The sequence below is a fragment of the Melozone crissalis genome, unplaced genomic scaffold (genome assembly GCF_028551555.1).
Source record: "Melozone crissalis strain CALT ecotype California unplaced genomic scaffold, PUWL_Pcris_2 ptg000088l_1, whole genome shotgun sequence".
Lineage (NCBI taxonomy): Eukaryota > Metazoa > Chordata > Aves > Passeriformes > Passerellidae > Melozone > Melozone crissalis.
This window is the reverse complement of record NW_026535865.1, coordinates 504,182-524,463: the sequence shown is the minus strand read 5'-3', so window position 1 is coordinate 524,463 and position 20,282 is coordinate 504,182. Positions and strand designations below refer to the sequence as shown.

The following is a 20,282-nucleotide window of genomic DNA, read 5'->3' as shown; positions in this document are numbered from 1 at the left end:
AGATCGGGGGCCCCGGGCAGGATGAGGGGCAGGACAGTCAGGAGGGATGGGATAGGGATGGGCATGGGGACAGCGATGGGACAGGGACGGGCATGGGGACAGGGATGGGAACGGGGATAGGAAAGGAGACGGGCATAGGGTAGGGATTGGAACGGGGACCCCTAGGGATAGGAAAGCAGATGGGAATGGGGACAGAAATGGGAATGGGGATGGCATGAGGAGGGGAATGGGGACAGGGATGGAGACGAGGACAAGGACAGGAATGGAGACGGAGATAAGGATGGGAGCAGAGATGAGGACTGGTGCAGGCAGGGCTCAGCGCCAGGGACCGAGGACGGACAAGACCGGGAGCGGGCGGCGGATACGAGGCCTTAGCCACGGCCGACGGGGAGGGCGAACAAAGCGGCGGGGCCGGGCGGGCGGGGAGGGGCCGGTGCGGGGCCCTCCCCGCCACGGGGGCATAAAAGCGGGGCGGCGGCGGCGGTACGGGGAGCGGAGCGGGGCGGGCACGATGCAGCTCGGCGGCGCAGCGCTGCTGCTGTGCGCGGCGGGGCTGGCCGCGGCCCCCGCGCCCGCACCGGGAGCCGGGCCCGAGCGGCGGGCGGCGGCGGCGGGGGCCGGGCGGGAGCGGCGGGCGCAGTTCGCCTCCTGGGACGAGGTGAACGTGCTGGCCCACGGGCTGCTGCAGCTGGGGCACGGCCTGAAGGAGCACGTGGAGCGCACCAAGGGCCAGCTGCGGGAGCTGGGCGGGCGGCTGAGCGCCCACAACAGCTCCCTGGGGCGGCTGCTGCGGCAGGCGCGGGAGGCACAGGAGCGCGGCGAGCGGCTGCGGGGCAGCGTGCGGGAGCTGGAGGGCCGCGGCCGGCAGCTGCTCAACCTCTCCGAGGCGCTGCGGCAGCGGCTGGAGGAGGTGGCGGCGGACAAGGACGCGATCCAGGGCCGGCTGGAGCGGCTGGAGGGCCGGGTCCGGCTGGCGCTGCAGGCGCGGCCGGCCGGGAACCAGAGCGCTCGGGACCTGGGGGCGCTGCAGGTGAGCGCGGGGGGCACCGCGGCCGGGCGGGGAGGACGCGACAGGGCCCGGCACCGGCACCGGCGGGGAGCCTTGCTGGGGGGACACACCCCAGAGCCGCTAGGGGACACGGGAACCACTGCGGGAAACACCCGAGTGTCCCGGGACATCGGGAGCGGCGGGCGGGGATCAGCGGCAGGACAGCGGAGGGGTCTGGGGGCACCGGGAGCGCCCTCCCTGGAGCGATGGGGCTCACCTGGCTCTTCCCCCGCAGTCCCTGATGGATGCTCAGAACCTGCGCATCGAGGAGCTTCTGCAGAAAATCAAGCAGCAGCAGTACAAGCTGGACAAGCAGAACCTGCAGATTAAAAGCCTGCAGAGCAAGGTGAGCCCCTGTGCTGGGCTGCAGCCCCCAGCCTGGCCCTGCGTGCCGTGGGTGCCCTGGTGTGACAGCCCCGCCGTGCCAGCTCCGGTGGCTGTGCTGGTGCTCCCCGGCCTTGGGGACTCCAAAGGGGCCCCGGCTCCGGTCCCCGTGCTGCAGGGGATCCTCGGTGCGGGAGGGTGGCAGCCTGCACGCTTCCAGAGAGTTTGCACAGAGCAATAGCAGGGACTGGTGGGTGGGAACAGCCTCCCTGGGCTCTGCCTTTGCATTCATCTGCAGAATGAACTAGCTAGCATGGGTGTGAAAAACCACAATTGCTTCTGGCTTGGCCAGGACTGGGTGTCTCCTGTTCCTCGGGGTTTCTAGGCCAGTTCAGCCACAGCTCTGGCCGCAGGGAGTGGCTGGTGTGTGGCCGACCTGCTCCCCTGAGTAATGGAATAGAAACCAAGCTGAGATAAAACCGTTCTGACTTGTGCATTTTTTTTTTAGGTCAATCTACTAATTCCCCTACACCACAACAAAACACAGCCTCCAAAGTGGAAGATAAACCTGAAGAAGAGCCTCAACCTCACCAACCAGAGTCAGAATGGCAGTGGGGAGCCCGTGCAGACACAGAGTGAGTATCTGCTAATGCTGCCCTGCTCGTCCATGCCAGAGCAAACCTGTAGCAGGTGCAACCTTTTGGAAACAAAAGGCTCATTTGTCCTGAGCCAGGATGTGAGATTTGCTTGAAAAACTGGAGCTTGGGAGTATGGCCAGAGTGAGGGGATCTGGAGCGCAGGCAGAATCCTTGTCTTCTGGGCCAGTGTTAGTCCAGCAGGAATTCAAGGATTAAAGAGGCTGTTGTTAGGCATGCAGTGGGAAGCAGACAAAGCCAGGTATTTGTCAAAAAGGACTGGCAGGTGTGGGGTGGGGACAGGAGGGTCTCAGCTCTTTCGAGTTAACTCTTGTTCACACCAGGCAGTGAAGTGTCTCTGCCATCTGTGGGAGGAGGGTAGGGTTTAGGGAGGCCTGGCCTGAGAGCAGAGCTGTGTGCTTGTGTATCTCTCTCTTGGCTCATATTCAGAGCTCATGCATGAAACCCGAGTGTCTCAGCTCATACTATCCTTGGCTGGAGGTGCTGAGTTGCAGTGGATGCTCACAGCCCTGGGAAACGGAGCAGGAGAGTGGATGCTGCCATCTGCAGCTCCTGGCTCTGCCTGCAGCATCCTCTGCCCTGGCAGCGGGACTGGAGGGGCTCCTGCAGAGCAGAGGATAGCAGAGCAGGTGTCCCCAGCTGTGCCATGTCCTGCAGACAGGAACTGATGTCCCTGTAGGGGTTGCTGGCCAGGAGCAGCTGCTGCCATGCTGTGTCAGCCAGATCACAGCGCTGCCTCTGCCTGTGCTGCTTCAGGGAGCTTCAGCAGGAGCGAAACAGAAACCAGGCAGGATGGGGAATTCCTGCTCAGGGCCTGGCCCAGCAGGGATGGTTATGGGAAAACACATGATAACTTGTCTGTGGAGCCTGGAGCTGTCACTGGTGTGGCTGAAAGCTGGTTGGGCAGAGCAAAAGGCTTGTCCACATGGACTAGAAGAGAAGTGGAATGTGCGGCTTCAGACTCTTCCAGGGTACAGTTCAGTGGGGCTGTGCAGGGTCAGCCTTACTCAGAGCAGCACTTCTGAGCCAGAAAACTCTCTCAGAACTTCTCTCTCCTGTTTTTTTCCAAGCTCTGCTTTGTGACTTGCTGGCAGTAGTGTGTGTCATAGTTTGGGTGGGAAGGAACCTTTAGAGGTTATCAGGTATAACCCTTGATTCTACTCTTGGGTTATGCTGGGAGAAGGGCTGGGACCTTTGCTACCTGCTGATGCAGATGTAGGACGTTCTGGCTGACACTGGCTGCAGAATTGTCTGTGATGCATAGTGGAAGGCAGCAAGAGCCACAGCCCCCACGGATGCTGTGTGAGCTCAGCACCTTCCAGTGCTGCTCTGTCCCTGATGGAAAGACCCTGGACACTCCAATTCTGTCCCACCAGCTGTGAGCTTCCCCTTGCCTTGCCTAATCCCTGATGTTGGTATCACTGACAGGAAACAAATTGGCTTCCTTTCGTTATCAAGTCAAGTGAGTTTTCTGGCAAATCTTAAAGCACGCAGGCTGGCCCTGTGCCCAAGGGGACCTGTGGCTGCTGTCAGAGCTGGGCAGAGCTGGCAAGGCTGTGCCTTCTCTGGCAAATGTTTAAGCACACAGGCTGGCCCTGTGCCCTCAGGGCTGGGCAGAGCCCGGGGCCAGCACAGCCCTGGGGAGCGGCGCTGAACTCCCCCAGCAGCCCTTGCAGAAAGACCCTTTTATTTGCATCCAGTGAACACAAGTTTTTTCAGAGCAGAGCTGGCGTGGGGCCAAGCATGTGAAAGTTGAAGGCTCAAAGCTGCCTGGAGAGTGAGAGGTTTAATAGCTTGCAGAAAGAGGATCACGTCTTTGGGCAGAGCCTGTGCTTGCTGGCAGCCAGCCCAGTAGGGGAAAGGTAGAGCCCTGCTCAGGCTCTCCCCGTGGCGCTGAGACTCCAAAATAATGGGGCTGGGTTGGAGAGGGGGAGGCAATGCAGGCAGCTCTGGGCACGCCCTGCCGTCCCTGAGGATGGTGTTTATTCCAGGTTAGTGACCTCCCCTGTGTCATGGCTGGAAATCCTGTTGGGTGAACACAGAGCCTAAGGCAGATCCAGCCTTGTTGTGTTGCTTGGCTAAATAAAGGGGGAGGGAAAAGGAAACACAGGAGCAGTCAGGAGGGCTTGTTCTGCTGGTGCCGTTTGGATGTGCAACGTGAACTGGAATTAACAAGCATGTTCCTCAAACAAAAAGGTTGGGCAGAGGCTGTTCAAGCAGCTGCATCTCGTTCAGCTGCTGGAGAGTCCCTGTGGCACCAGGGGAACAGGGATTGAGTGCAGCCAGAGCCCTGAAATGAGAAACAGGCAGGGATGGAGGTGACTTGTGCATGCTGGGACCACTAAACATCTGCCTGGCGCCATCCCACCAATGCTGGGAGATGCAGTGAGGAGAGGAGATGAGGAGCTTGGCAAGCCCAGCACCTTCCTGCTGTGGCACTGTGAGCAGGGGCCTCTGGCTGTGGCGTTCCTTCCTCTGAGCCTGGTTTGCTTCCCTGCCTTTGCCCTTCCCCACCCAGAAGGTGGGGACATCCAGGGTGCCCTCAGCCTCTGCATTGCTGGGGGGCTCTGTGTGGTTTTGATGCTTGATGCACAATGCCCTCAGTCCCTGTGTCATGGGTTCAGGGTAGGGCTGGGGCACAGCTTGTCCTGTGGTGTGCTGGTGGTGGCACCAGTCCTGCCCTGGCATTGCCCTAGGGGTGTGCTGGCTGTGGGAGAGGGGCTGCCCCTGCCAAGGAAGGGAAATTTTGTGGGGAGAGAGGAAGGAAAAGAGAGGAATATGTTGGAAATGGGTGAAAGGTGATGGCAGGTGTCATTTTCCTGTCCCCTGGGTCCCCCCTGACCTTTCCTCCAGCTGGGGCTCTGCTCTTCACCCCAATGCAGCATCAAGAACTCCCCACACCCAGTGAGGATGGGGTGGGGTGATGCTCTGCAAGGGCTGCTTTTGCTCTTGGCAGTTCAAAGGCCCTTTATCCCCCCTTCCATCTGCCCCCAGGGAGCCCCCAGCTGTTGGAGGAAGCCCTTCTCCTTGCTGTGCTCTGGATCGTGGTGTCAGCCCTGACCCTGGGGCAGCTACTGTGAGGAGACCCCCAGAGCCAGCACCCAGCACAGCCCAGGGCTTGTCTTGAGGTTTCTTGTGTGTGTCAGGGTCAGGCTGGCAGCAGCTGTGAGCCAGGGTAGCCAAAGCTGCAGCCCATCCGCCCTGGCCCGGGGAGAACAGGGCCCCTTTGTCTGGGGGTGACTGGGGCACCTGTCCCTGCTGACAAAGAGCCCCTTGACTGTGCAGCAGCCTGGGGCTGAAGTCCCTGCACATCCTTCTGTGGCCTTTTGACTCGGGTGTTGTAACAGGTTCCCCCCGCCGCATCCCTCCCAAGTGCCGGGGGTGGTGGTTCCTGGATGGACTTTTATCAGAGCTGTTGAAATGGTGCTTTGCTGGCAGCTCTGGGCAAAGTCCCTGGGAGGCAGAAGGAGCAGTGGGAGCCCCTGGGGATGGAGGGGGATGAAGCAGGGTGTGGCTCCACCCTGGGCAATCCACTCCTGCAATGAGCTGGGGCTCCCAGAGTCCACCCCCCTCCTTGGCTCAGTCAGTGTGTCTTGCAAAAAGGGTCACCCCAGCCTGGCGCTGTGCCTGCTGGTGGCAGGCTGCCCAGCAGGATGTCTGTCTGGGCCACCACAGCTGCTGGGAGAAAGAGGTCATGTGCTGGATGCTCAGCCACCTTCCTGATGTCAGGACTTTGTCTTTGCCTGCTTCAGCCTCGTGTGGGATGGGGATGCTTGGGCATTGCCCCACCCCAAATGGGCCACTCCTGTCTGTGAGTGTAGAGGGACCTGGGAACTCCTCTGTCCCTCCTTGATGGGGAGCCCTGCTCTCCAGCTGAGATCACTCTAGCCTGGCCCAAAGCCTGGCTTCTGCCTTGGATGAGAGCCCGAGGAGCTCTGTTTGAATAAAAGGGAAGATGTGGGGTCACAGTGTTTAAAGATGCTGAGGTCAGGGGCCGTTGTCCCCAGCACGTGTCCGGAGCTGAGCGCAGCTGGCCGGGCTCGTGGCCAGGGCTGCAAGTGCTGGGGCTGTGCTGGAGCAACCTGCTGAGGAACTGGGGCTCGTGGCCATCTCCTCAGTTGCTGTTTCCTTCCCCTGCAGAGCTCCCAGAGGGTTGTCACCAGCTCTTCCTGGCTGGGCAGCGAAGCAGTGGCGTTTTCCAGGTACAGCCCACAGGATCTCAGCCCTTCAAAGTCTACTGTGACATGACTGCAGGTAAAGCCGTGCAGCGTCCCGGGCCCTTGGCAGGGTGGCCTGGTGAATGGCAACCCCTGTGACTGTGTTCCCTTCCCACAGAGGGTGGCTGGACAGTGATTCAGAGGCGCCTGGATGGCTCTGTGGACTTTGACCAGCTGTGGGATGCCTACAAGAATGGCTTTGGAGACCTTCGTGGTAGGTGGATGGTGGTGTCTGTGTTCTCACTGTGGGATAAGGGAAGCTTAGCCAAAGGTATTCCCCTTGCTGGCCTCTGGAGCACAGATGTGGGCTGAAGGGTGGGTGGGACAGTGCTTGCAGAGCAGGGGTCCTTGATCTTCCTGATGTGTCCTGCAGGTGTGAGACAGTGATTCAAACCCTGCCGTGTCCTAGGTTTTCCCCGTTTGTCTCTGGAGCTTGCTCGTGTCTCTGCTTTTCATGGCGTGTTTGTGTCCCTGCAGCCAAAGTCATGAGTCTTATTTCAGGTGACTTCTGGCTGGGCCTGGAGAAGATACATCACCTTGTCCAAGAGGGAAAGTACAATCTCCTGATTGAGCTGGAAGACTGGGAGGGGAATTCCCAGGTGGTTCAGTTTGTCTTCAGTCTTGGTGGTGAGAGCACAGCCTACACCCTCAACCTGCTGGGGCCTCTGTCTGGAGAGCTGGAAAACGCCATTGGGGAATTCAGGCAGCTGCCTTTCTCCACTCGGGACCGTGACCATGACCTTAAAGCTGACACAAACTGTGCCAAACACCTCTCAGGTCAGTCTGAGGTCTTCTATCCCAGTATGTGCACTTCCCTTTCAGCCCTCCACGGTCTGGTGGGACCCAGACCCTGTGGCTCTAGACCCCTTTGCTGTTGAGCTGTTCTTGTCCCCTGGGACAGCTGCTTCTTTGGGAGGAACTGTGCAGGGATCCAAGAGGGAAGCTGAAGCCGAGGGAGGGTTCATGATTCAGGTCTTGGCCCAAGCATCTGTGCTCATAACAGCTTTGCTGTCTGCCACTTAGCATGGAACCTTTTCAAGCAGAGCAGAGACCCCCCCTGGCCCTGGCTGCTGAAGGGTTGGAGGGGGTTTTGCACACAAGGAGCAGCAGCCTGGATTTGCAGACGCAGCCTGAAGTTGTGTCAGATCTGTGAGAGATTCCCTGTGCACGGGACTCCTTGGCTGTACGTGAGGCGGTCTTTTAAGATCCTGAAGTTCTAGAAAAATGGGGGAAATAGGGACATCAGCTGCATTGAACCTAGTTTTTTCTGTCTGGAATTTCTATGAGTTAAAATTGTCCCTTCACTGCCTGTGTAGGTGGCTGGTGGTTCAGCACCTGTGGCCATGCCAACCTCAATGGGAAGTATTTCCGCTCCATCCCGCGGCAGAGGCACGAGCGCAAGCAGGGCATCTTCTGGAAGACATGGAAGGGCAGGTACTACCCCCTGAAGTCAACCATCATGAAAATCCAACCTGCAGCACTGGAAACAGAGCCCTAAAGTTCCTACTTGAGACTTTCTCTGTGGAGCATGGACCTGAGCTCCATCACTCGGTGTTTACAGAAAACAACCTCCCCTTCCTTGGTTAGAAGCCCTTTAGAGGCACAACACTGCTCCTCACTAAAAGTAAAACAGCTCCACATTTCCAGAACCTCTGGATGGGAGTTCCCAAACCTGAAGAGGAGCCCCAGGAGGGAGATCCACCTCCAGAGCATGCACAAGGGTTTTCTGACCTGCCATGTGCTGCTGCAGCAAGTTCAAATTGTCCGGTGCTTTTTATCCTGTCTTAACATTTCTGTACTGTGTTGATGAGCTGGGCCTGGGGCAGGAGGGGCACAGGAAGTGTCTCACTGCCCTGGACCACAGCACTGGGTATGGAGTCTTGCTATGTCCTGTCTTTCACTGTTGTTCCCCAATGATGTCCCAGGTACCCCCTGTGAGAGCCCCTGGAGCTCCTTCCTGTGCAGGGGCTGGGGGCAGTGAGCTCAGGCAGCTCCATCTGTGCAGCCCCTGCCCCCTGAGGTGCAGGGCTCGGTGGGAAAGCTGAGAGTGACCTGTGCAGAAGGGGAGACCTCAGGCTCACTTGCCTTCCCTTTGAAGACCTGTATTTCTGGCAGTGCTGGAATTTGCTGGGAGCTGGGAAAACTGCTTCCAGCTCTGAGCTTGTTGGGTGAGATCCTGCAGCTGGTTGCCTGAGGGGCCAGGTCCTGGGCAGCTCTGCCTGCCCGTGCTGCTGGGGGTGGTGGGGACAGCAGTGGGACAGCACAGACCCAGAGCAGTGGCTGTCCCTGGGGGGCACCAGCCTTGCTGGCACTGTCAGCGCCCCAGAAGTGGGGGCTGCCCTCTTCCTCCAGACACCTCACAGAGTGACTGGACCTGTCCTGCATGTGTGTCCCAGTACTACAAAGCCAGGGGACAGCAGGGTTTCTCTGCAAGAGCCACACTTGATTAGCTGTGTACTATGATATATGGCATCACCTCTGCCTTTTGGATGGGTGTCTGGGGAGAGGTGGCCAAAACAGGTCCCTGAAAACTTACAGGCCAAGCTACAGTCTTGGGGCTTCCCAAGCATCCTACCCTATTGAAGTCATATTGACTACTGTGCTAGAGCTCCTAGCTGCTAAATACTGTACATAGTTGTTTGTAGGATGTTGGACTCGTTGATGAATTCTCTGTTTCAATTTGTTTTGATATTTAAATGCAGTGTTAATAACAATGTGGTGTAATTTATAAATGTTGATGCTGGAAAGGAAAGCAAGTGTAGTTTGTGTATTTTAAACATTTTTTGTACTAAAATATCTTTTCTGAAGATGTCTTTTAATAAAAACAAGCCTTTAAGTGTCCTGCCTGGATTATTTTCCTGATGGTTTACCTGTGGCAGGTGTGTGGGAGCATTGTGATGAGTCTGCATTTGAAAACTTTATTGGAATTGTGACCTAAGCACTCCACTCCCTTCTGGCCTCCGTGTTCAGCTGTAGCCTTATGAAGCTCTGATAAGTTGCTGGTATAGGGCCCAGCAGCAGGTTTTAATCTGCTTGAAGTTTAATTTCTTTTCTTCCTGGAAATTAGACTGTGGGGCAGCAGCTTTTTAAGAAGTGAAATTAGACTGTGGGGCAGCAGCTTTTTAAGAAGTGCTGATGTGTTGGGTTTTCTTATTCCCTGATGGTAGACCTTTGAAGGAAGGGGACATTCCTTGGAGGTGGCTGGAAAAGCCTGTGCCAACTCTTTGAAAATGAGCAGAGGCTGAAGTCTGGATAATCCAGGCCAACAAAGAAAATCCAGGCCATCAGCTGATCAGGGCAAGCCCCATTAAATAGCAGCCTTTTAGCTGCTCATAACGCATCTGTGTAGTCATCTCCAAAAGCATTTATTGTCACTTCTGTGGGGGTGATTGTAGATGTGGGGATGAGATGAGCTGGGGCTGGAGCAGGGATCTTCAAGGTGATGGGGGTAAATTCCAGCAGTGCTCCCAATTCCCTCTATATTTTTTCCTCCAGCTCCAATATGCTAGAGCTGGAGAAAATCCTAGGTGCTTGCTTGCTATACAAGGAAGGAAGAGGAGATGAGACTGGTCTAGTCCCCTGAGCAGCTCTATAAATACCTCACGTACCTAAATGTGGCCCCAGCTCCCACATCTGTCCTGCTTCCCTGGGGGAAATCCCAGGGTTGATGATAGCTCCAAACACAACTGTGCAAACAGCCCGTTATGCCCAGCTCTGAGCTCACTCCTGCATTCAGAAATGCATTTTTAATATTCTCTTTGCTTAATTCAAAACCTGCTTAGTCCTTGAGTGCAGCAGCAGATACTGGAGTGCATGTTTTAATCTGAATGCTAAAGTGATGAGACTGAGGTGGGATTTATGCATCAAATAGAAGCTGGTGAAAGAGCTCTTCTGCAATGCCAGTTTTTTTGCATACTTGGGGTTTGCTCCCCGAGTCTTTGTGATGTATTTGATCTGCAGGAGGTGCCTGGTGGGTGGTACCAGCCAGTACCAGACACCGTCCAGGGTTTAGTAAATGCCAAATGGGCAAATGCTAAATGCTCTAAATCTTGCCTATGCTAGGGATCACAGCTTCTCCTTTTCTGTGTGTCTCAGTCTTGCCTGTTCTGCTGCACATTCCATCAGTGTCGGTGCCATCCATGCCCCAGGGCCATCGGTGCCACACTGGAGCATGTGGCATCCTCGGGCCCCTTCAAGCTCCCTCTGCAGAAGCCAGGTCTGGATCTGTTTTCATCTAAAATCCCCCACCTCTTTGCTTTTTAACAACCGCTTCAACTGCAGCTCGTGGCAGCATCTCGGAGCTGCCTCAGGGCTCCCTCCAGCGCCAGCCCCGCACAGCGCGGCCCGAGCACAGCTCCGAGAGCAGCGCCGGCAGAAACAGCCCCGAGCACAGCTCCGAGCACAGCTCCGAGAGCAGCTCCGAGCATAGCTCCGGCAGGAACGGCTCCGAGCACAGTTCCTGCAGGAACAGCCCCGAGCACAGCCCCGGCAGGAATGGCTCCGAGCACAGCTCCAAGCACAGCTCCGAGCACAGCTCCGGCAGGAACAGCCCCGAGCACAGCTCCGAGCACAGCTCCGGCAGGAACAGCCCCGAGCTCAGCTCCTGCTGCTCCCAAAGCAGCCGTGCTCCTGCAGGGGCCGGGACCCGCTGTGCCAGCCGGCACTTCAGGAGCCCCCAGCAAAACCCCAGTGAGGGCTGGTCTAAGGGCTGCTTCTGAAGGTGGGGATGGTGCAGACCAAAGGCTGCAGGGTCTGGACATGGTGGGATGGGGTTTTTGGGGCCAGCAGCACTGTGGGATAGGCTCGGGCTGTGCTCCAATGGGTGGCACTGAGCTAGCGTGCCTGCCCCTCAGTGCCGAGCTTGGAGCCGTCAGTAGAAGCGGATTGTCCCGAGATTCTCACAAAGCATCATTAGATCAAGATGAAGTTTTACATCAGGCACCAACATCTCGAGCCAGCTGTGTTTGCGGCCCCAAAAAGTGAGGATAGGCTCAGCCTGCTGCACAGAGCTCCCTCTGGACAGTAACAACAGCCATCGAGAGATGTGACAGCAGAGCCTCAAGCTCTTTTTCATTCTTCAGTGGAAACCAAATCGTTATTTGGCAAAAAGGGAAGGTGTTTGTGTGCACACAGAGCTGCACCAGCTTGGAAGGGCAGGCTGAACCCCTGCATCCACGGCACCAAGGTGCTGGAGTGAGTAAGCCAGAGGCATCACCTGAGCCCCCCACCACCAGTGTAGCACCACAGCAGGGGTATAAACCCAAAAAAGGCAAAATGGCAAATCCCCACTGAGACCAGAGAGCTGCCACACAGCCAAGGAAGAGCAAACTGGAAGCAAGAGAAAAGTTCCCCATCCGCCAACACTCTCCAGCCACCCCCAGCCCAGCACTCAGCCTCACTAGCACTAGCAAGGGCCACACTTTCAAAGGCATCCCTGGCTCCCAATGCCTCAGGGTGCCTGGCAGATGCAGGGGAGCCAGGAGCCTCCCAGTCCTCCCAGTAGCTTCATCTCTTCTGCTGGAGCTCAGCAGCACTGAGCACAAATTGAGTTTCTTGTGGACGTGCCAGGAAGAGCTTTGCCCCTGCACCTTTACCAGGGACACCTCCCCAGCACAGTGCTCTGGGGCGGCTCCTTGAGGGTGCTCGTGGACTCCTAGGGGTTCAGATCCCACTAAGAGGGTGGGAAGGGGAAATCCTGGCTCAAACATACTGAGCAGGTGTCTGTGTTTCTGGGACACTGCAGGGGTTGAGGCTCTCAGGACAAATTTCAGCATCTCACATGATCATTTTGGGCAAGTTTCTATCATGTTCAAAAAAGAAGCAGATGGCATAGACAGCTCTTCAGGGTGTGGACCCCAGCAGAGTTTAAAATATTTGGGGCTAGCAGGACCCCCGCTGGCTGTTGAGGAGCACAGGCAGAGCAGGTGGCTCAGTGGGATGCCCAGAGGGGCATTAGACCGGTCAGAAAGGTTTCCTTAATAGTTTGTCAGTCCAGGTGGGACCCACTACCTTTGGAGTCTTCCTTCTCCAAGCACCCAAACGGTGCTACCAGGTGAGTTCATCTGCATCTTTGGAGCAGGGAGGAGCCTGAGCATGGCTGTTCAAATTCCCTGAGCACATTCAATATAAATGATAAGGGTGGACCTGGCCCCTCTGTTGGGGCATCATTTTGCTCAGATTTGGTGACACTCCTGCGGGGATTGGAGCCCCACGGGAGGCACACACAGAAGGTGGTAAAGTGTATTTGTTTTAGCGTGTAAAAGGGTGGTTCAAGCCCCTCTTAGTGCTTGAAAAGTTGGGACAAGAAGCACTGACAAGAAGCCGCCCTTGGCCGAGGCTGTGCAGAACAATCCCCGGCCCCGGGAGCGGCACCAGCGCGGTGGGGCCGGGGCCGTGTCCACAGCTCTGCCTGTCACCAACATCTTTTCATAAAAATCCTTTCTTTAAGATTTTTCTTCCTTCTGAGAAGCTGTAGCCTCAGCAACAAAATGTAAACAATGGTTATCTGCTGCTGTAGAATGCAACAGGTAGATCCGTGATTGGTCTTGGGTGAATGTTTGGATTTACTGACCACTCACGGCACAGCTGCATCTCACTCTGTGCTGAGACACAGAACTTTGTTATTCATTCCTTTTCTATTCTGAAGTTAGCTAGCTTCTGAGAACTTTCTCTCTATTCTTTTTAGCATAGTAATAATGTAATATATATAATAAAATAACAAATCAAGCCTTCTGAACATGAAGTCAAGATTCTCGCCTCTCTCTTCACCCTGAAAACCCTTGCAAGCCCTGTAACACCTGCCGAGCCGGGGCCCTGCGGGGACTGAGGGCACTCGGTGGGCTGGGCTGAGCTGGGCTCGGAGGAAAAAAGGCTGAGGGAGAGTGGTTGAAGCATTTTAAAAGACACAGTGAGAACCTAGTAAAAATCATGCGCTAGAAACAGTATTTAGGTTTGGTGATTCCTTCAAGACATTTTAATCTAAGAGTTGATTTAAAAAAAAAGAATTGTGCGCTTCTGGGAAGCTTTTGTTCCAGCTCCCAGGAGAGCTGCATCTCTGGGGCACCAACATCTGCAGAGGGAGCTGCTCCCTCGGGGTCACTGTGCACACAGAGCCCCCTCAAAATGGGAGATTCGGGTAGATCCGCAACCAGAGGTACCTCAGCTTCAAAATGTGTACTGCTTGTGTCAGTTTTCCTGGAAAACTTGAATTGTTTGTGAATTCAGATTTAATTGTAACTATTTGAATGGATTGTTGGGGTGTAGACTAGAAATATCACGGAACATGTTCTCCAGGTGTGTGTCAGCTCAACTACCACTTTATTTTTGTATGTATATGAGATTCCCTGTGGACATGCACTTGCTCATAACTTTGCTATTTTTGTATATTTCTAAAAGAACATTTATAAAAGCACATTTTTCTCCATGTACATTTATATTAGGTGAAGGGATGATAAACATACCATACAAGTAATATTTGAAGACTTCCCTCAGAATAAGGAGAGCTGTTGTAGCTGTTCTTGAAGATCTGCTGTGTTCTATTCGTGAAGGGAGGGCATCACCTATGGCTGCGACAAGTGGCATGTGCAAAGCACCAGAAAAGCTTCCTACACTAATATTATTTCTATTACCTTGGGAAAACTTTCATTTTCTTCCAGGACAGTGGGCAAAAAGTCCTGCCTGAGCAGGAAACTGGTTCCATTCCAAATGCTTTGTATTTTCCCTTTAGTGAAAAGGAAAAGATTTTTGCTACTGAAAAAAAGTTATATTTACATATATGTGTGTGTGTGTGTGTGCACATAACCATAAAGAAACGGCCACTGGAGTAGCAACATTGGAAATGGGACCCTACCAGACTGGTCACACATTCCTCAGTTCATCTGGATCCAGTTGCAGGGGGAGCACCAGCCTGTCATAAATCTGTGGTGGCAACAGCAGCAACATTAGAGAAAAGCCACCCCCCCACATCCTGCAACAGTCCAGGTCCCACAGGAGGTGGAGATACTGTTGAAACAGTATCCAACCCCAGCTCCATCACAACAAATCCTCCTAACAGCAGATACTCTTAAAAAGATGCAACACCTCGAATGCAGTGAGCCGAATGCCTGTACCTGACAATGGAGAAGCACATCTCCAGTCTGAGCAAGGGATGAAGATTTCCATTAACTGATGTTCCCTCACATAACCAAGGTCTACCTCTGGGCTCATCTTCCTACCTGCAAGGACAGTGATGGTCTGGGTAGGCCACCCATGGGGATGCCAGGGACAGGGAACAGAAGCTGAACCACTCCTAGCAAGGAGCAGCACACAGGGAGCAGCCCTGGCTCCTGCTGCACATCTGGGAAGAGGGAACTGAGTTAACAGCTATACATTTGATATTTGCTATGCTTTTGGTGTTTGTCATGCAGCAGGAATGCTATGGAAAGGGCAGGGATTTTTCACATCAGCAGAGTATCCAATGGAGAAGAAATATGCAGTTTGCTAGAAGCTGTAGAATTCCCTGCAGAAACTGCTGGAGTGCCTTGTCCAGCCCACACTAGAGGCATTACAGTGTCCCAGCCCATGCAGCTGTGAAGGCACAGCTAGGCAGCCTCTGGCATGATGGGGCACTGTGACTCTGCCTAATGGTTGTTGAGAGGGAAAGGCCCAATTTGACAGAATTTCAAACTATCTAAGAGAAAGATGGCTCAACAGAAGGAAAGAGAGGGGAAAAGTGGGAGGCAACTCAAAATGATGATGGAATATGGTCAGCTGGAGAAAAACTGGTCTGCCAAAGAAATGTTTAGTAACTGTGGTCAGATGGTTTCAGGGTAAAGCCCATGGAGGGACAAAAATTGTGGGCAGCTCCAGGAATTCAGGCAGCTGCAAAATAAATTACTAATAGCTGTGCAGCTTGCCCAAAGCTCTGATGTTACAGAGCAAGCTCAGAGGTGGAAGGGTCACCATGGGCCTGCTTCCCTTTCCAGTGGCTGCACAGATGCTATGGACAGGAGTGGCTGGTGAAGGTAGATCAGCTGCCAGGCTGGGCAGGAGCCTCTCCAGCATGAGGGGCTGACACGGGAGGAGTAGTAAATGCCTGGCTAAAGGAAGTTGTACCTGATACTCAGGGTTCCAGAGCTTATTGAAACAGACTGAGGTGCTCATTTTACAGCAAATATAATCCATCAGCTGTACAAATCTTTAGGGAGAGAAAGGAAATTACATATACCATATCACTCACAGTCTTCAGGAGAAGTAGAGAGAATTAACAGAACATTAAAAGAAAAGATAGTGAAAAGATGCATGTACACTAATCTGAAATGTCCAGAAGCCTTACATTTGGCTCTGTGGCATACTCAGAATACTCTGTGATAAGCTATAGGGCTGACATGAACATAAATTCTCTTTGGAAGGCACTTAGCAATGCCAGGATCTTATATCCCAGCTTATTGGATGGAGATTGACTCAGTGTGTCATATATATTCAGAAAGGTTTCAAAGAACAAAGTATGCTCAGTGTTATCAACTCAATCCCCTGAAATACAGCTACATGATATACAGCCTGGAGATGGAATTTTAAATAAGGTATTCTCTAGAAAATCCAAATTAGTACCTAGAAAAGGAGGGGTCATGTGCTATTTTACTGTGTTCCTATTTTGCTGTTAAAGTTATGGGTAAGAAAAATTGGATATACTCTTCTCACATCAAACAACCAGTAGATGATCTGTTCAATTAGTTTCACTAGTAGTGAGCAGTGATCAGTGTTGAGCCCAGTTCTGTTCAGTTTATTTATTGATGATCTGAATAAGGAGATTGAGCCCACCCTGAGTAAATTCACAGATGACACCAAGATGGGTGGCAGTGTTGATCTGCTGGAGGGTAGGAAGACCTTGCAGAGGGATCTGCACAGGCTGGATTGATGGGCCAAGACCAACAGCACGAGGCTCAAAAAGACCAATTCCCAGTTCCTACACCACTTTGGCCACAAAAATCCCCTGCAGTGATGCAGGTTTGGGGTAGAGTGGCTGGAAAGCTCCCAGCAGAGAAGGGCCTGGGGATGCTGGTCAACAGCAGCTGAACACGAGCCCAGGAGTGTTCAGGCCAGGGAGGTCAACAGCACCTGGCCTGTGCCAGCCAAGGTGTGGCCAGCAGGACCAGGGAGGTGATTCCTCTTCTGAACTTAGCAGCACTTTGAGTTCTGTGTGCAGTTCTGGGCCACTCAGTTCAGCAAGGACATTTTGGTGCTGAGTCCAGAGAAGAGCAACAAAGCTGGTGAAGGATCTGGAGCAAGTGTCTGATAAGGAGCAGCTGAGGGGGCTCAGAGGGCTCAGCCTGGAGAAAAGGAGGCTCAGAGGGGACCTTCTTGCTCTTCACAACTTCCTGACAAGAGGGTAGAACCAGGTGGCAGTTGGGCTTTTCTACCTGGCAGCCAGCAACAGGACAAGAGGATAGTCTCAAGCTGCACTAGAAGTTTACGTTGGACATTTGGAAGGACAATCACAGAAAAGGTGATTAGACACTGGAATGGGCTGTCCAGAGAGGTGTTGGAATCACTGTTCCTGAAGGTGTTTAAGAAAAGACTGGATGTGGTGCACAGTGCTCTGGTCCAGTGGACAAGGTGGTGCTTGATCACAGGTTGGACTTGGTGGTCTCAGAGGTCTTTTTCAACCTTAATGATTCTGTGATTCTGTGATCAACAGGTTGATAAATAACTGCCTTCTGAGAATCCTTTGTGATTTTGTGAAGTATTTGTGCACAGGAGTCTATATTGTACTTCACCCTGTTGGTCTTAATTCTGCTATGTTTTTTACTTGTGATAATATTGTATATAAGGGCAGTACTCAAATATCTTGAAAGTTTTTTTTTTTCTTTTCTTCCTTTCAATATATTAGCAGGGTGCCCCACTAAAACAAAGGGAGGGCTGTTGTGGGATGCTCCAGTGCCCAGCTCAGGGAGCTGCAACATCTGCAGGTTGTGCTCAGAGTGGGGGGAATGGCCAGAGCCCCCAGCAAGGGGCTGGGACCTGGCACTGACCTTTGCCTGACCAAGGGTTTGGGGCCCTAAGGAGCCACGTGAAGGCTCTGGGAGTCTGCAGGAGCCAGGAATAGGAGCCAGGCTAAACATCAGCATCAGGATGGGCACAGCCCTGGGGGGCATTGTCTGGGGTCCCCCCAGGGCACCAGCTCAGCTGTTCTGTGTCCCTGCACCACAGAGGAACTGGGGCTGTGCTGTGGGAACGCGGGGCTGAGCTGGTGAGAGGAGCTGGTGTTACTGGGGGCCTGTGGGGTGCGCAGGGACCCCCACGGGGCCTGTGGGGTTGCAGGGACTCACATGGGGCCTGTGGGGGGTGCAGGGACCCCCACGGGGCCCGTGGGGTCACTGCAGCCTCTGCTGCCAAGGGGCTGTGACCCCAGCAGTGCCAGTGTGCTGACAGTGGCACCCCAGAGCAGCAGCTGAATGGTCTGACAGGGGTGACAGGGGAGTTTCCTCACCAGTTTGCTGACCCAGGTGGGACCTCAGGCCACTGCCCTGGAAGCTTTATGGCCTGTGGCCAATTTGAGGACACGTGGAAGGTTCTGCAATTGCATTACCCCATCAGTGACACATAGCTGGTTTTGGTGACATGACAGTGATTCTCCAATGCAAAACATGCCACGAGCTGGGGGAACTCCAGGATGTGAAGAATGTGGGGACTACGAGCTCATGCTTAACCCTACACAGCCCCAAGACAGCATCCCTCTTCTAACACCAAGTCATCATCTCCATTCCCTGCAGCCCATGTTAAAAACCAGTCCCAGGGGATTTTGGAGCTGAAAGGCACTCACAATGGTACCACCATTATGTATTGCTCTTTAGAACTTTTGGCAAGAACTCCCAGGCATTAGAAGAAAAGAAGAAAGTGATTTCCATCCAAACTAATAAAAAATAGCTTTAGTGGTTTTTTAGGCCTTCCTCCATAAGTGTTCAGTTCAGAACTAAAAAAGTTACTTGTAATAATGAAAATAAGATGTTTTACTTCTACTGTGCAGAGCAAATCAGGGAAGTAAAGGCCCCCTCTGCAGACGAGCAAGGAGTCACCCTCCTCTCCCTCCTGTCACATAGCCACTCACTGGTTGCAGCATTGTCAGCAGTGAGAAACTCAGCATGGGACAATAGCCCTTCCTAAGAGATTCTGCATCCAACATGTTCCAGCTTTGTTCCTCCTGATGCTATTGAATGCTGATCATTGGATGCTTAGAACCCCTGGATGTGCCCTAGTCATCACCCACCAAGGCATTTCACTGGGGTCCTGCAGAAACAGGAACAGCATCAACAGGAGAAAGTAGTAACACCTTCCTGTAGATCCTGGTGTTAAAACTCCCTTTGGCATCAGAAGGATTAAAAGTCTGATGCTCCATGCTGCATGTGAGCACCAAAACCCCTAAGAAAAGATTCCCTCTCCACTCCTTCAGCAACTGCTGCCTGTCACAGAGGAACAACTGGCTCAAACCATTGCTAGGCTGGAGCTGCATCTTTCCTAGACTGCAGGTTCTGTGAAATTTTGGCTTTCCTTCCCTGCTGCTTCAATTGCCTGATATGCAACAGGGACACCTTGGCAGTGGGATCGTAGTGTGCTTGCAGCATGTTGGTTGTCACCCATTCTCAGAGCCTGGGTCATTGATAGCCTGGGTGTCACCCAGCCAAGCTGTGAGGCTGCTGCCTCTTTGTCTGCCCCCATTAATTCATTAGCACTTATTTTTGGAAATGGGATCCCTTGGATACCATGGTCCTGCCTGTCTAAGGTGTTCACAACTGGGGGAAGCTGAGAGCAGCTCAGAGCCACAGAGCCTGGAGGGTCTGAATCTGTCCCCACCCTGACATGGCTCCCACTTTGAGCATCACCCAAAGCCAGCAAAAATAAGTCCAAAGCCAGAGTTTTTTCCTCACCATTGTCTCAGTCTTGCTGCTGCTCCCTCTGTGATACTGCAGATGCACTAATCCTTTAGCTGGATGAACACTCCTCCAGGGAAGTAGGGCAGACCTGTTGCGAGGAGCACAGCACAGAGGGAAATGTGTGATGAGCAGAGCCACTTCCCTGCACATCACAGAGGAGGGGAGGCAGTCGGCAGCTTCCCTGCCAGGGTTTGTCCAACAACAACCAAAGGTGTCAGTCCAGTGATGGGACACAAGTGTACATAGGTTGTATGGGGTCACGAGGAGGGGCCACCAGGGCAGCAGGACACCCGAGAGGCTGCTCCTGCAGCCCGGGCAGCGTTCCCAGCGTGAGCTGCTGTAGCTCTGCCGTCGGGAAGGTGAAGGATGAAGGATGTCCCACCTGGAGCCCGCAAAGCCGAGGCGAAGGGCGTCCCGCCGTCACTGCCCGAGCGGCCACAGCCTCTGCCTTTCGTCACTGCTCCGCTCAGGAAACTGCCTAGAGCCGTGCCAGGAAAAAGAAGGGGAAATGCTTTCCTCGAGCAATTGTGTCCCCGTGAGGGCATGTATGCGCCAGAACGGCCTTTCAGCTGGTGTTGAGCAGGAAGGTGGGGCCGGGAGCGCTCAGCGGGGCACGGAGCAGCCCGAGGGGGAAGCGAGGGGGCCGGGGCGGGGGCTCTGGGAGGCAGCCGCGCTGCTGAAGGCCTCCCCCGCCGGGTTCCCCGGCTCCGCTGCTGCGCTGACCCCCGGGCCGGGCCGGTTCTCTCCCCCGCCCAGAGCCGGCGCCATGCCCCAGCGATCGGGGGTCACTCTCAAACGGGGCGAAACCTCTCTCCCAGCGATCCCGCTCAAACCGGGAGGGTCCCCAGGGCCCTGAGAGCCGCCCTCCACCCGGTGCAGCCCCCGCCGCGAGCAGCCTGCCCCCGCTCCGCGCCCCGGAGCCCCGCCCCGGCCCTCACACAAACCCCGCCCCGTCTCTCAGGGTCCCGGCTCGGGCACCCAAGCACCGCCCCTCCCCAGCTGCCTCTCTTCGATTGGGCACCGTTCTCCGCCAGTCAGCAGAATTCCCGTCATTCATTGGCTGTTGTTGATGGGTCTGGCGCAGCGCCCGCCTCCTGCGGTCTCTGGCGGGCGCTGATTGGGTGGTGCC

General features: G+C 54.4%; 1 protein-coding gene across 1 annotated transcript; it reads left to right on the top strand.

Annotated features, from left to right (window-relative positions):
* Positions 1 to 511: 511 nt before the first annotated feature.
* On the top strand, positions 512 to 8,505 carry ANGPTL4 (angiopoietin like 4). Its single transcript, XM_054291041.1, has 7 exons — positions 512 to 1,030; positions 1,284 to 1,394; positions 1,881 to 2,007; positions 6,169 to 6,282; positions 6,364 to 6,459; positions 6,747 to 7,022; positions 7,562 to 8,505. Exons 1-7 carry the CDS (start codon positions 512 to 514, stop codon positions 7,741 to 7,743), a joined length of 1,425 nt encoding a protein of 474 aa, XP_054147016.1. The 3' UTR covers positions 7,744 to 8,505.
* Positions 8,506 to 20,282: the final 11,777 nt, after the last annotated feature.

Excerpts from the sequence above, each read along its gene's own strand:
- ANGPTL4 (XM_054291041.1), top strand. The coding sequence starts at position 512 with ATGCAGCTCGGCGGCGCAGCGCTGCTGCTGTGCGCGGCGGGGCTGGCC. Across the intron at positions 1,031-1,283 it reads GGGACCTGGGGGCGCTGCAG|TCCCTGATGGATGCTCAGAA; the intron begins GTGAGCGCGGGG and ends CTTCCCCCGCAG. Across the intron at positions 7,023-7,561 it reads CTGTGCCAAACACCTCTCAG|GTGGCTGGTGGTTCAGCACC; the intron begins GTCAGTCTGAGG and ends CTGCCTGTGTAG.